General features: G+C 39.8%; 1 protein-coding gene across 8 annotated transcripts in view; it reads left to right on the forward strand.

Moving 5' to 3' along the window:
* ARHGEF28 (Rho guanine nucleotide exchange factor 28) overlaps positions 1–12,234 on the forward strand; it is a 305,032-nt gene that overhangs the window by 246,561 nt on the left and 46,237 nt on the right. For all 8 annotated transcript variants that reach the window (XM_061189357.1, XM_061189352.1, XM_061189354.1 and 5 more), the window contains 2 exons: positions 10,156–10,334; positions 11,361–11,452. In XM_061189357.1, coding sequence (XP_061045340.1) covers positions 10,156–10,334; positions 11,361–11,452 — 271 coding nt within the window. The remainder of the gene's footprint in view (positions 1–10,155; positions 10,335–11,360; positions 11,453–12,234) is intronic.

The raw sequence follows: 12,234 nt of genomic DNA on the forward strand, positions 1-12,234 counted from the left end.
GATGAATATTTTAATTGGTTTAATCCCACATCTCCTTGAAAAATGCCTGAAATTCCTAGTGAAATTAAACGGTCATTGGCAAGATCATGCCTGTGGTATATTCCCATTATTAGCGATTACAGTGTTCGGTAGCAAGGATCCAATTGGGTTTTACCAAGCATGATATGCGTTGATTTATCGCAACCAGGACTGGTAGTCAGCTGATGCAGCAATTTAACCAGTTGTGAAAATATTGAAGTACTTTGATACTGGTTGGTGAATAGGCACTGCCCTAAACCCCACAAGGGGACCCTCTGCTGTCTGGCTATCTTGGTCTTGGTCCAGAAACCCCCTCCCCCACCCCAGTCCTGACCTCCCAGCAACTCAAATGTTAATGCTGGGAATAACAAGTCACTTCTGGCACCTCACTCTCTCTATCCCCATTGGACAGTGCCTGCTGTACCAGTTGCCAACTCCATTCATAACTGTTACGATGCTTCTTCTGCCAGACACGAGAACACCATCTTGGTATCTAAAGTGTAAAGACGATTCTTTCTTAATTCTCCCATAATGGCTACTAATACTAAGGTTGTTCATATAACACTTATCTTTGTAGTGTGTTATTGTAATCTCATTGCCAGCACAGAGTGAGACTCAGACTAGCAGTAAAACCAGTACTTTATAGCATTTCTTACACAGCATCTTGTCCACAGTGACTCGCTTAAAGATGGAAGATGTCATGAGTCAACCCCTTGTCAGCATCATGGAGCATCAGGCCCTGTTATAGGAAAGAATCTAAGATGCAGTACCAATGTGGGCAGTATAATGGTGCTTCTCTACAATGTTAGTGTTTATCATCCATTGACTGATAGGATATTTGGGTACCATTAGCAGATATCCTCAATTCCAACTGGTTTTGGCAAACTCAAAGCTTAAGGAAGTTTATGTTATGCTGTTCAGAGAAAACAAAGAAGTGTGCCTGCTCAGTGATGGATTCCGGGGAGGAAGAGGCTGGAGCAGTGTCTCAGCTGCCTCTCCATCTTGTCAGGTTGGCCCAGTAGGCTTCTTCACCCTGTTCAGCACATTGCCTCTCATCAACACAGTGATGCCAAGTTGTATAAAGGGCAGAGATTATTTCACAAAGCTACACCAGAGGATAACAAGAGGCCTTAAACTAGTTCCATGGCCCTGATCCATTTGAACTGTATATATTGCAAATTTCATGACAACCTACTGATTTGTCCAACAACCTGTTTCTTCTATTATCTTGGATGCTCTGAAGGAACACAAGAGAAAATAAGCAGGAAGGAGGGAACATTTTGTTTGCCCTGTGGGATGGTGAGGGCCATGCTGGAAGAGAAAACATATTCACACCACATTTTTATAGAAACAAAGGTTTCTCCAAAAACTAAGACCAGAAAGAGAAGCAAATCCTGCTTCTTGGGTGGTATAAGGCCAGGTGACCTGCTGATGGATCAAAAATTCGACACAGCAAAAAGACAGCTATCTTGTTTTCTAGGACAATGTGCAGATGGATTCAGATCAAGTTGTGATGCTCAACTTAAAATATGACCTGAAATATGAATCTGTTCCTCTTACCTGATCTCTTTTTTTTTGGTGGGGGGCCTTATATACCATTTTTTTTTGAATTTTTGAATTTTATTTTATTTATTTTTTTATACAGCAGGTTCTTATTAGTCATCCATTTTATACATATTAGTGTATACATGTCAATCCCAATCTCCCAATTCATCACACCACCCACCCCCCCCCCCACCACTTTCCCCCCCTTGGTGTCTATACATTTGTTCTCTACATCTGTGTCTCTATTTCTGGCCTGCAAACCGGTTCATCTGTACCATTTTTCTAGGTTCCACATATATTTGTTAATATACAATATTTGTTTTTCTCTTTCTGACTTACTTCACTCTGTATGACAGTCTCTAGATCCATCCACGTCTCTACAAATGACCCAATTTCGTTCCTTTTTATGGCTGAGTAATATTCCATTGTATATATGTACCACATCTTCTTTATCCATTCATCTGTCAATGGGCATTTAGGTTGCTTCCATGACCTGGCTATTGTAAGTAGTGCTGCAGTGAACATTGGGGTGCATGTGTCTTTTTGAATTATGGTTTTCTCAGGGTATACGCCCAGTAGTGGGATTGCTGGGTCATAGGGTAGTTCTACTTTTAGTTTTTTAAGGAACCTCCATACTGTTCTCCATAGTGGCTGTATCAATTTACATTCCCACCAACAGTGCAAGAGGGTTCCCTTTTCTCCACACCCTCTCCAGCATTTGTTGTTTGTAGATTTTCTGTTGATGCCCATTCTAACTGGTGTGAGGTGATACCTCATTGTAGTTTTGATTTGCATTTCTCTAATAATTAGTGATGTTGAGCAGCTTTTCATGTGCTTCTTGGCCATCTGTATGTCTTCTTTGGAGAAATGTCTATTTAGGTCTTCTGCCCATTTTTGGATTGGGTTGTTTGTTTTTTTAAATATTGAGCTGCATGAGCTGTTTGTATATTTTGGAGATTAATCCTTTGTCTGTTGCTTCATTTGCAAATATTTTCTCCCATTATGAGGGTTGTCTTTTTGTCTTGTTTGTAGTTTCCTTTGCTTTGCAAAAGCTTTTAAGTTTCATTAGGTCCCATTTGTTTATTTTTGTTTTTATTTCCATTACTCTAGTGGGTGGATCAAAAAAGATCTTGCTGTGATTTATGTCAAAGAGTGTTCTTCCTATGTTTTCCTCTAAGAGTTTTATAGTATCCGGTCTTACATTTAGGTCTGTAATCCATTTTGAGTTTATTTTTGTGTATGGTGTTAGGGAGTGTTTTAATTTCATTCTTTTACATGTAGCTGTCAGTTTTCCCAGCACCACTTATTGAAGAGACTGTCTTTTCTCCATTGTATATCCTTGCCTCCTTTGTCATAGGTTAGTTGACCATAGGTGCATGGGTTTATCTCTGGGCTTTCTATCCTGTTCCATTGATGTATATTTCTGTTTTTGTGGCAGTACCATATTGTCTTCATTACTGTAGCTTTGTAGTATAGTCTGAAGTCAGGGAGTCTGATTGCTCCAGCTCTGTTTTTTCCCTCAAGACTGCTTTGGCTATTCGGGGTCTTTTGTGTCTCCATACAAATTTTAAGATTTTTTGTTCTAGTTCTGTAAAAAATGCCATTGGTAATTTGATAGGGAATTATTGAATCTGTAGATTGCTTTGGGTAGTATAGGCATTTTTACAGTATTGATTCTTCCAATCCAAAACATGGTATATCTCCCCATCTGTTTGTATCACCTTTAATTTCTTTCATCAGTGTCTTGTAGTTTTCTGCATACAGGTCTTTTGTCTCCCTAGGTAGGTTTATTCCTAGATATTTTATTCTTTTTGTTGCAGTGGTAAATGGGAGTGTTTCCTTAATTTCTCTTTCAGATTTTTCATCATTAGTGTATAGGAATGCCAGAGATTTCTGTGCATTAATTTTGTATCCTGCAACTTTACCAAATTCATTGATTCGCTCTAGTAGTTTTCTGGTGGCATCTCTAGGATTCTCTATGTATAGTATCATGTCATCTGCAAACAGTGACATTTTTACTTCTTCTTCTCCAATTTGTATTCCTTTTATTTCTTTTTCTTCTTTGATTGCCATGGCTAGTACTTCCAAAACTGTGTTGAATAATAGTGGTGAGGTTGGACATCCTTGCCTTGTTCCTGATCTTAGAGGAAATACTTTCAGTTTTTCACCATTGAGAATGATGTTTGCTGTGGGTTTGTCCTATATGGCCTTTATTATGTTGAGTTAGGTTCCCTCTATGCCCACTTTCTGGAGAGTTTTTATCATAAATGGGTGTTGAATTTTGTCAAAAGTTTTTCTGCATCTATTGAGATGATCATATGGTTTTTATTCTTCAATTTGTTAATATGGTGTATCACATTGATTTATTTGCGTATATTGAAGAATCCTTGCATCCCTGGGATAAATCCCACTTGATCATGGTGTATGATCCTTTTAATGTATTGCTGGATTCTGTTTGCTAGTATTTTGTTGAGGATTTTTGCATCTATGTTCATGAGTGACATTGGTCTATAATTTTCTTTTTTTGTAGTATCTTTGTCTGGTTTTGGTATCAGGGTGATGGTGGCCTCATAGAATGAGTTTGGGAGTGTTACTTCCTCTGCAATTTTTTGGAAGAGTTTGAGAAGGATGGGTGTTAGCTGTTCTCTAAATGTTTGGTAGAATTCACCTGTGAAGCCATCTGGTCCTGGACTTTTGTTTGTTGGAAGATTTTTAATCACAGTTTCAATTTCATTACTTGTGATTGGTCTGTTCATATTTTCTGTTTCTTCCTGGTTCGGTCTTGGAAGGTTATCCCTTTCTAAGAATTTGTCCATTTCTTCCAGGTTGTCCATTTTATTGGCATAGAGTTACTTGTAGTAGTGTCTTAGGATGCTTTGTATTTCTGTGGTGTCTGCTGTAACTTCTCCTTTTTCATTTCTAATTTTATTGATTTGAGTCCTCTCCCTCTTTTTCTTGATGAGTCTGGCTAATGGTTTATCAATTTTGTTTATCTTGTCAAAGAACTAGCTTTTAGTTTTATTGATCTTTGCTATTGTTTTCTTTGTTTCTATTTCATTTATTTCTGCTCTGGTCTTTATGATTTCTTTCCTTCTACTAACTTTGGGTTTTGTTTGTTCTTCTTTCCCTAGTTCCTTTAGGTGTAAGGTTAGATTGTTTATTTGAGATGTTTCTTGTTTATTTGAGATGTTTCTTGTTTCTTGAGGTATTGCTATAAACTTCCCTCTTAGAACTGCTTTTGCTGCATCCCATAGGTTTTGGATCGTCGTGTTTTCATTGTCATTTGTCTCTAGGTATTTTTTGATTTCCTCTTTGATTTCTTCAGTGATCTCTTGGTTATTTAGTAACGTATTGTTTAACCTCCATATGTTTGTGTTTTTTACATTTTTTTCCCCTGTAATTGATTTCTAATCTCATAGCATTGTGATCAGAAAAGATGCTTGATATGATTTCAGTTTTCTTAAATTTACTGAGGCTTGATTTGTGACCCAAGATGTGATCTATCCTGGAGAATGTTCCGTGTGCACTTGAGAAGAAAGTGTAATCTGTTTTTGGATGGAATGTCCTATATATATCAATTAAATCTATCTGGTCTATTGTGTCATTTAAAGCTTGTGTTTCCTTATTTTCTGTCTGGATGATCTGTCCATTGGTGTAAGTGAGGTGTTAAAGTCCCCCACTATTATTGTGTTACTGTCGATTTCCTCTTTTAGAGCTGTTAGCAGTTGCCTTATATATTGAGGTGCTCCTATGTTGGGTGCATATATATTTATAATTGTTATATCTTCTCTTGGATTGATCCCTTGATCATTATGTAGTGTCCTTCCTTGTCTCTTGTAACATTCTTTATTTTAAAGTCTATTTTATCTGATATTGAGTATTGCTAACCCAGCTTTCTTTTAATTTCCATTTGCATGGGATATCTTTTTCCATCCCCTCACTTTCAGTCTGTATGTGTCCCTAGGTCTGAAGTGGGTCTCTTGTAGACAGCATATATATGGGTCTTATTTTTGTATCCATTCAGTGAGCCTGTGTCTTTTGGTTCGAGCATTTAATTCATTCACATTTAAGGTAATTATCGATATGTATGTTCCTATTACCATTTTCTTAATTGTTATGGTGCTTTTCTTCTCTTGTGTTTCCCACTTAGAGAAGTTCCTTTTGCATTTGTTGTAGAGCTGGTTTGGTGGTGCTGAATTCTCTTAGCTTTTGCTTGTCTGTAAAGCTTTTGATTTCTCTGTCGAATCTGAATGAGATCCTTGCCCAGTAGTGTAATCTTGGTTGTAGTTTCTTCCCTTTCATCACTTTAAATATATCCTGCCACTCCCTTCTGGCCTGTAGAGTTTCTGCTGAGAAATCAGCTGTTAACCTTATGGGAGTTCCCTTCTATGTTATTTGTCATTTTTCCTTTGTTGCTTTCAGTAATTTTTCTTTGTCTTTAATTTTTGTCAATTTGATTACTATGTGTCTCGACGTGTTTCTCCTTGGGTTTATCCTGCCTGGGACTCTGTGCACTTCCTGGACTTGGGTGGCTATTTCCTTTCCCATATTAGGGAAGCTTTTGACTATAATCTCTTCAAATATTTTCTCGGGTCCTTTCTCTCTCTCTTCTCTTTCTGGGACCCCTTTAATGCGAATGTTGTTGCGTTTAATGTTGTCCCAGAGGTCTCTTAGGCTGTCTTCATTTCTTTTTATTCCTTTTTTCTTTATTCTGTTCCACGGCAGTGAATTCTACCATTCTGTCTTCCAGGTCACTTATCCGTTCTTCTGCCTCAGTTATTCTGCTACTGATTCCTTCTAATGTATTTTTCATTTCAGTTATTGTATTGTTCATCTCTGTTTGTTTGTTCTTTAATTCTTCTAAGTGTTTGTTCTTTAATTCTTCTAGGTCTTTGTTAAACATTTCTTGCATCTTCTCGATCTTTGCCTCCATTCTTTTTCTGAGGTTCTGAGTATCATCTTCACTATCATTATTCTGAATTCTTTTTCTGGAAGGTTGCCTATCTCCACTTCACTTAGTTGTTTTTCTGGGGTTTTATCTTGTTCCTTCATCTGGTACATAGCCCTCTGCCTTTTCATCTTGTCTATCTTACTGTGAATGTGGTTTTTGTTCCACAGGCTGCAGGACTGTAGTTCTTCTTGCTTCTGCTGTCTGCCCTCCCCTCTTATCTGATCTCTTGAAGAGTTATCGGTGCCACCCTTTGAGCACATTTGCCATTCAGTGGGACACTAGGAATGCGTTCCACCAAATGTCAGAATGGAGGAAGCCACAACTTAGGTCCTCTTGGTATAATGTGTTTGGCTATGGACAGTAGTAAGATGGTGCTGATTCTGTTTCCTGATGATGTTAGTCTGCCACATAGCTGCCTTCATAAAGGCCAGTCAAGCCCTTGTCAATGTCAGGGAGCAAAAGAGAAAGCATTATTCTGAGAGTCAATGCACACTACTGTTCAGTCCTATGCTTTTTTTGCATCATGTACATTTAGTGTACACAAACCCAGGTATCATACTTTGTAGTTAACAGCATGAGAGAATTGATGCATTAGCTAGGAGTATACAAATATCTGGATTTCCTAGTACTCGCCATAGTATTTTAGAAAGTTATCTTCAAGCTGATGACCATAGGTGAGATGCTCTGCTCCTTGTGCTGTTTGAAACTTTTCTTTAGTAAATTCTTAACTTGCTACATCATGCAGAAGACATGATGAATTTGAAAATGGCCAAGAAGATAAGCAGCTGAAAGTAGCCAGAGGTTGGAATAGCTTCCTTACAAGAGAATTTTGTTGTTTTTTAAAGAGGACTCTGGAAATGGGAGTAGGACCAACTCTAAAAATGAGTAGGAAAAAGTACATGTGTTCACTAAATTCTGGAATACTAAATCTAGGAGGACCTCTTGAATATCAAAGAAGGTAGTTTCAAAATGAATGAACAATAAAAGAAACACAAAGTGAATGTGTAGACGTGCAAGTGCAAGTTCAATATGAAGCGACCTTAAGATCTTGTTATCACAGTGGAATCCTGAACGGAATGATTCACTAATAGAATCAGCCACTTTATGGAATTACCAATGGATATGGTGTAACAATGAGGCTAAATGTAGCAGTTCCTTTTCCTCTTTCCCTTGGGCAGAGGTTGTCAACTCCAGTGTCTATAGGGATTGGGCAGGAAATGTAAATGAATAAACTGGACCAGACTCTTGCTATCAAGGAGCTGATAGAGAGTCGTAGGACCACAGTGAACTGGTGAATTCATGCCCTGTCTCAAAGAGGGCAGGGATGGCTCAGCTGTCGCCTGTGTTTTAAAATGAAGCTATGGGCCCAGGATTGCCAATCTTCTGCTTTCTCCCAAAACCCAGAAATCTAGAGTTTTAAAAAAAGTGAAATGCTCAGTTTTTAAAGGCTGGCAATTATTTTTAAAAATCTTTTGTCAAAGTGCTGTGGCACAAAGAAAAGCTCTCTGCAGGCTGAGTTAGGCCTTTGCATCACTAGTTTTTAACATCTGTCTCCAAAGTAGACAGGTTACCTCGATTCCTAGAGATTTAATTTGAATTCTTGATCATCTCTAGTGTCCATATGTGATTAGTATGAATAATCATGGTCATGTCCCTGATGCCTCCTGGTCTGTGGTGGTTTAATTAATGCTATGTTCTACCCACTGACCTATTTTTCATTTTTAAAATATCTGACACCACCACGTCCTCTCCTGCAACACTGAACAACTAGTTCAAATAGTTACATATACATATGTTTGTGTGTGTGTGTGTGTGTATTCAAACCTACTCTGCCTCTTTATGTACAGAGGCTACGGACCTTGTAAGCTGAGGAAGCTAAAATTGTTCTTTGCAAGAAGGAAAGCAGATAAGGTCTTAGATAGTAGATCCATATTCGAATAAGGGATGTTAACAGTGCTCAGGGACTCTCCCTAATTAGAACGGGCAGTGTTCCAAAAACTCTGCCACAAAGTGGCTTTTACTTCCATGAGCAGAGGCAGCGAGCAGGACTGGGTAGACCAGTGGTCTGTCCCATCATGGGTTGCTTTTTTGTATTTGCTACTCTTAAGAATTGGATGAAGATAGAATGAAGAGGTCCTCTGGTCATACCCTTGCACACAACTTCAGATGTGGTAAAGCTGGGTGATGCTGGGAAAGCCGACATGTCAGCACCAAGGAGTCAGCAGAGAGGGATGGAGCAGTGTGTTCTGGATAAAGTCATCGCTCAGTCCAAGAGTCCAAGAAGCAAAACCACACGCTGCAACCAACTCTGTAAACAGTGGTAGAAGCCACAAACCAAAGAAGATTCTTCATATTTAGCCCCCAAACTGTTCATCCTGCCGACATTCTTTTGGCCATCATTTTCAACCATAGCTACCTACCCAAATTAGTATTATCAGTGTCTTATTCATCTTTGAATCCCCACTGCTTAGAATGGAGCATTGAAGGATCATAGTAAATGTTGATAGAAAAGGTGATTTAATCATGGCTTCGATGCCAAATTTTAGACTTTGTTGCTATTTCTCTCTGATGGAATTATGCCAAATATAGTTCTACTGACATTTATTGAGTTGCCTACTTTATTCAAAACAATGGGTTAGGCATATGAAGATGGATTAGACCCATTCCTGCCCACCAGGGGCTCACCTGGTTGGTGGGAACAAGAGGCATTTGCAGGTTGCAGTGAGGCTATTGTGCTCAGTACTACAATAGCAGTAGACATTGGTTCTGGGGAATCTGAGGTCTTGCCTCCCCATTCTTTCTTTTTTAATTAATTTATTTAATTAATTTATTTTTAGCTGGGTTGGGTCTTTGTTGCTGCACGCTGGCTTTCCCCAGTTGCGGCGAGCGGGGGCAACTCTTCGTTGCGGTGCGCGGGCTTCTCATTGCGGTGGCTTCTCTTGTTGCAGAGCATGGGCTCTAGGCACCCGGGCTTCAGGAGTTGTGGCTCGCGGGCTCTGGAGTGCAGGCTCAGTAGTTGTGACGGACGGGCTTAGTTGCTCTGCAGCATGTGGGATCTTCCCGGACCAGGACTCAAAACCCGTGTCCCCTGCATTGGCAGGCAGATTCCTAACCACTGAGCCACCAGGGAAGCCCTTGCCTCCCCAGTCTTACCTTTCATATTTACAGTTTACTCTTTGGTACTTGGGGTTCTGTACCCATCAGCTTGTTAAAACAGTGTTGCTGTTAACTGCCAAATCCAGTGGACTCTGTAGGTCTTCCAACCCTCTTAATCTCTTTGTAATATTTGTTACACTGTTTCCTGTACCATGCCCTTCTAGAAAAATCTCTCCATCCCTGACTACAGCAGTTTTGATATTTTTTTCTTACTGCTCTGATTGTTCTGTCTTTTTAGAAGATATCCTTTTAAACCACCAGTTCTTAAGGACATTCTCTTGTATCCTCTTTTTCCATCCTCTCTTCAGCATATACCCTTTTCATTGGAAATCTCATGAACTTCCACAGCTTTTCTGTGGAAGAGAAAAGGGTGAAGTGAAATAAGATTTGCCTAATACTGTTGCTTTCCTTAGCTACTGTGTTTTGTGAGACCCTTGCTTTAAATAGAACACTGTTTCATCTGCACCTCATCCTATTTTCTGTAGGATCAGAAGCCATCAGTTATTTCCCTTCAGAAGCTCATTGCTAGGGAAGTTGCGAATGAGGAGAGAGGAATGTTTCTGATCAGTGCTTCATCTGCTGGTCCTGAGATGTATGAAATTCATACCAACTCCAAGGAGGAACGGAATACCTGGATGAGGCGGATCCAACAGGCAGTAGAAAGGTAACATTTCCTTCTGTCCATTATTGAGGCAATGGACTTGTTCCATTGGGGAAAATATTCTGTGTCTCCCCTGCATGAAAACTTAGCCTCAGCCAGAAGGGTCTGCTCCCCGCCTCCTCCTCCAGCCTGCAGTAGCCCCTCATCTGCACCTTTTTTCTCCATGCCTTCCTGCCTGTAACGCCCTGTCTCCCTCTGCCTGTGTGAATCCTGCCCATCTTGGTGCAGCTCGTGGCTCACCTCCTTCGTGAAGACCTCTTCAGTTCCACTGGTCTCTTCCTTACCTGAAATTCCTTAACGCCTGCTCTCAAAGCATTTATTTGGTGCTTGTCATCTTCGGCCTTGCAGCTATTATCTTTTTTATGTATATATGTTTGGTTATTAGATTGGAAGCTCCTTGAGGGCAGGGACCATGTCTGTGTTTCTCTTTGTCCCTAATTCTGAAGAATCATTCAATAAACGTTTTTAGATTGGTGGATCTAAGTGTGCTACATCAACTTACTCCTCATTACTTGTGCAAAGACAGTTTTTATAAACGGGGGTGTGAGGGTGATCATTCTTGATGGTAACTTGATTAGTTAGATCTTGAATGATGTTGTATAAAATTCCTCCTCCTCCACTGCGCCCCACCCAACCTGGCACCCTACCACCATCCCCTCCAGTCTCTCTACCCTCATTAAGAATGGAAGTGCCCAAATGCAGTAGAAAGCAACAATTATGATTTGAGTTGTACCTACTGGTGGCATTGGTATTGTGTGCATGTATGAGTGTATGTTTGTGGATGTGTGTGTTTGTTGGAATATTTGAGTCATCCTAAACTGCTGACTTTGAGAGCTATGTTATATTATGCAAGGTCCATTATATACTCAAGAAAACCAAATCTCTTGGCCAGGGGGCATGATGAATTCTCTTTATGCTGAATTTTTCTTCTCCGAATAATTCTACTGCCAAGTTCCCATGTCTTTCTAATGGACCTAAAGATACTTGGATTTGGTTTCAGTTGTCTCTCTTGACTATTGTCTTTTAAAGTTGCCCAGAGGAAGAAGGGGGAAGGACAAGTGAGTCTGACGAAGAGAGGCGGAAAGCTGAAGCCAGAGTGGCCAAAATTCAGCAATGTCAAGGTATAGTGCAGGCGCCTCTCGTTCCCGGGTCGTGCGGTTCTCCTTGAAGGTTGGGGAAGCCCAGGTGTCATGAATGGGAATGTATGACTAAATGATTAGTTCTGTGCACTGGAGGCCCACCCCGACCACTCTCAAAAAAATACATACATACATGCATATATATATATCTATATAGATAGATAGATATCAATCAATCTATCTATCTATCTATCTATATATATACACACTGGCACTAAAGGTGCTCAAATAAAATGACTCCCTCCCTCCTTAGTGATTAAAAATATATTTTAAAAATTCTGCATGTAACATAACAGCAATTGTGGATAGTATGGTGCAGATGGGCATTGGAGCTGTTGTCTAGTGTTTTGATTTTAGATCTCACACTGTTAGGTCACGGTTGTATGACTTTGGACAAGGAACACAATAGCTCTGGTCCTCAGTTTCCAAATCTGTGAAGTAAGGAAATTAGATGAGCTCAGTGATTTTCATCTCTGGCTGGGCCTTAGAATCACTTGGGGAGGTCTTTAAAAATTCTGATGCCTGGGCCTCACCCTCAATCAGTTCACCCAGAATCTGAGGGCAATGGGCTGTAGACATCAGTATTTTAAACTCTCCCTTGGTGATTCTGAGGCAGACTGAGAACCCCTGAATTCGCTTCTGGTTAAGGTCCCTTTAAGCTCTAAGAATTCTGTGACATGTTGAAATTAGAGGAAGATGATGCATGTGAAGATGGTTAAAGACATTGGATGTTGAGAAACGAAAACATAAACCGGTATGTTTGG

The sequence above is a fragment of the Eubalaena glacialis genome, chromosome 4 (assembly GCF_028564815.1).
Source record: "Eubalaena glacialis isolate mEubGla1 chromosome 4, mEubGla1.1.hap2.+ XY, whole genome shotgun sequence".
NCBI lineage: Eukaryota > Metazoa > Chordata > Mammalia > Artiodactyla > Balaenidae > Eubalaena > Eubalaena glacialis.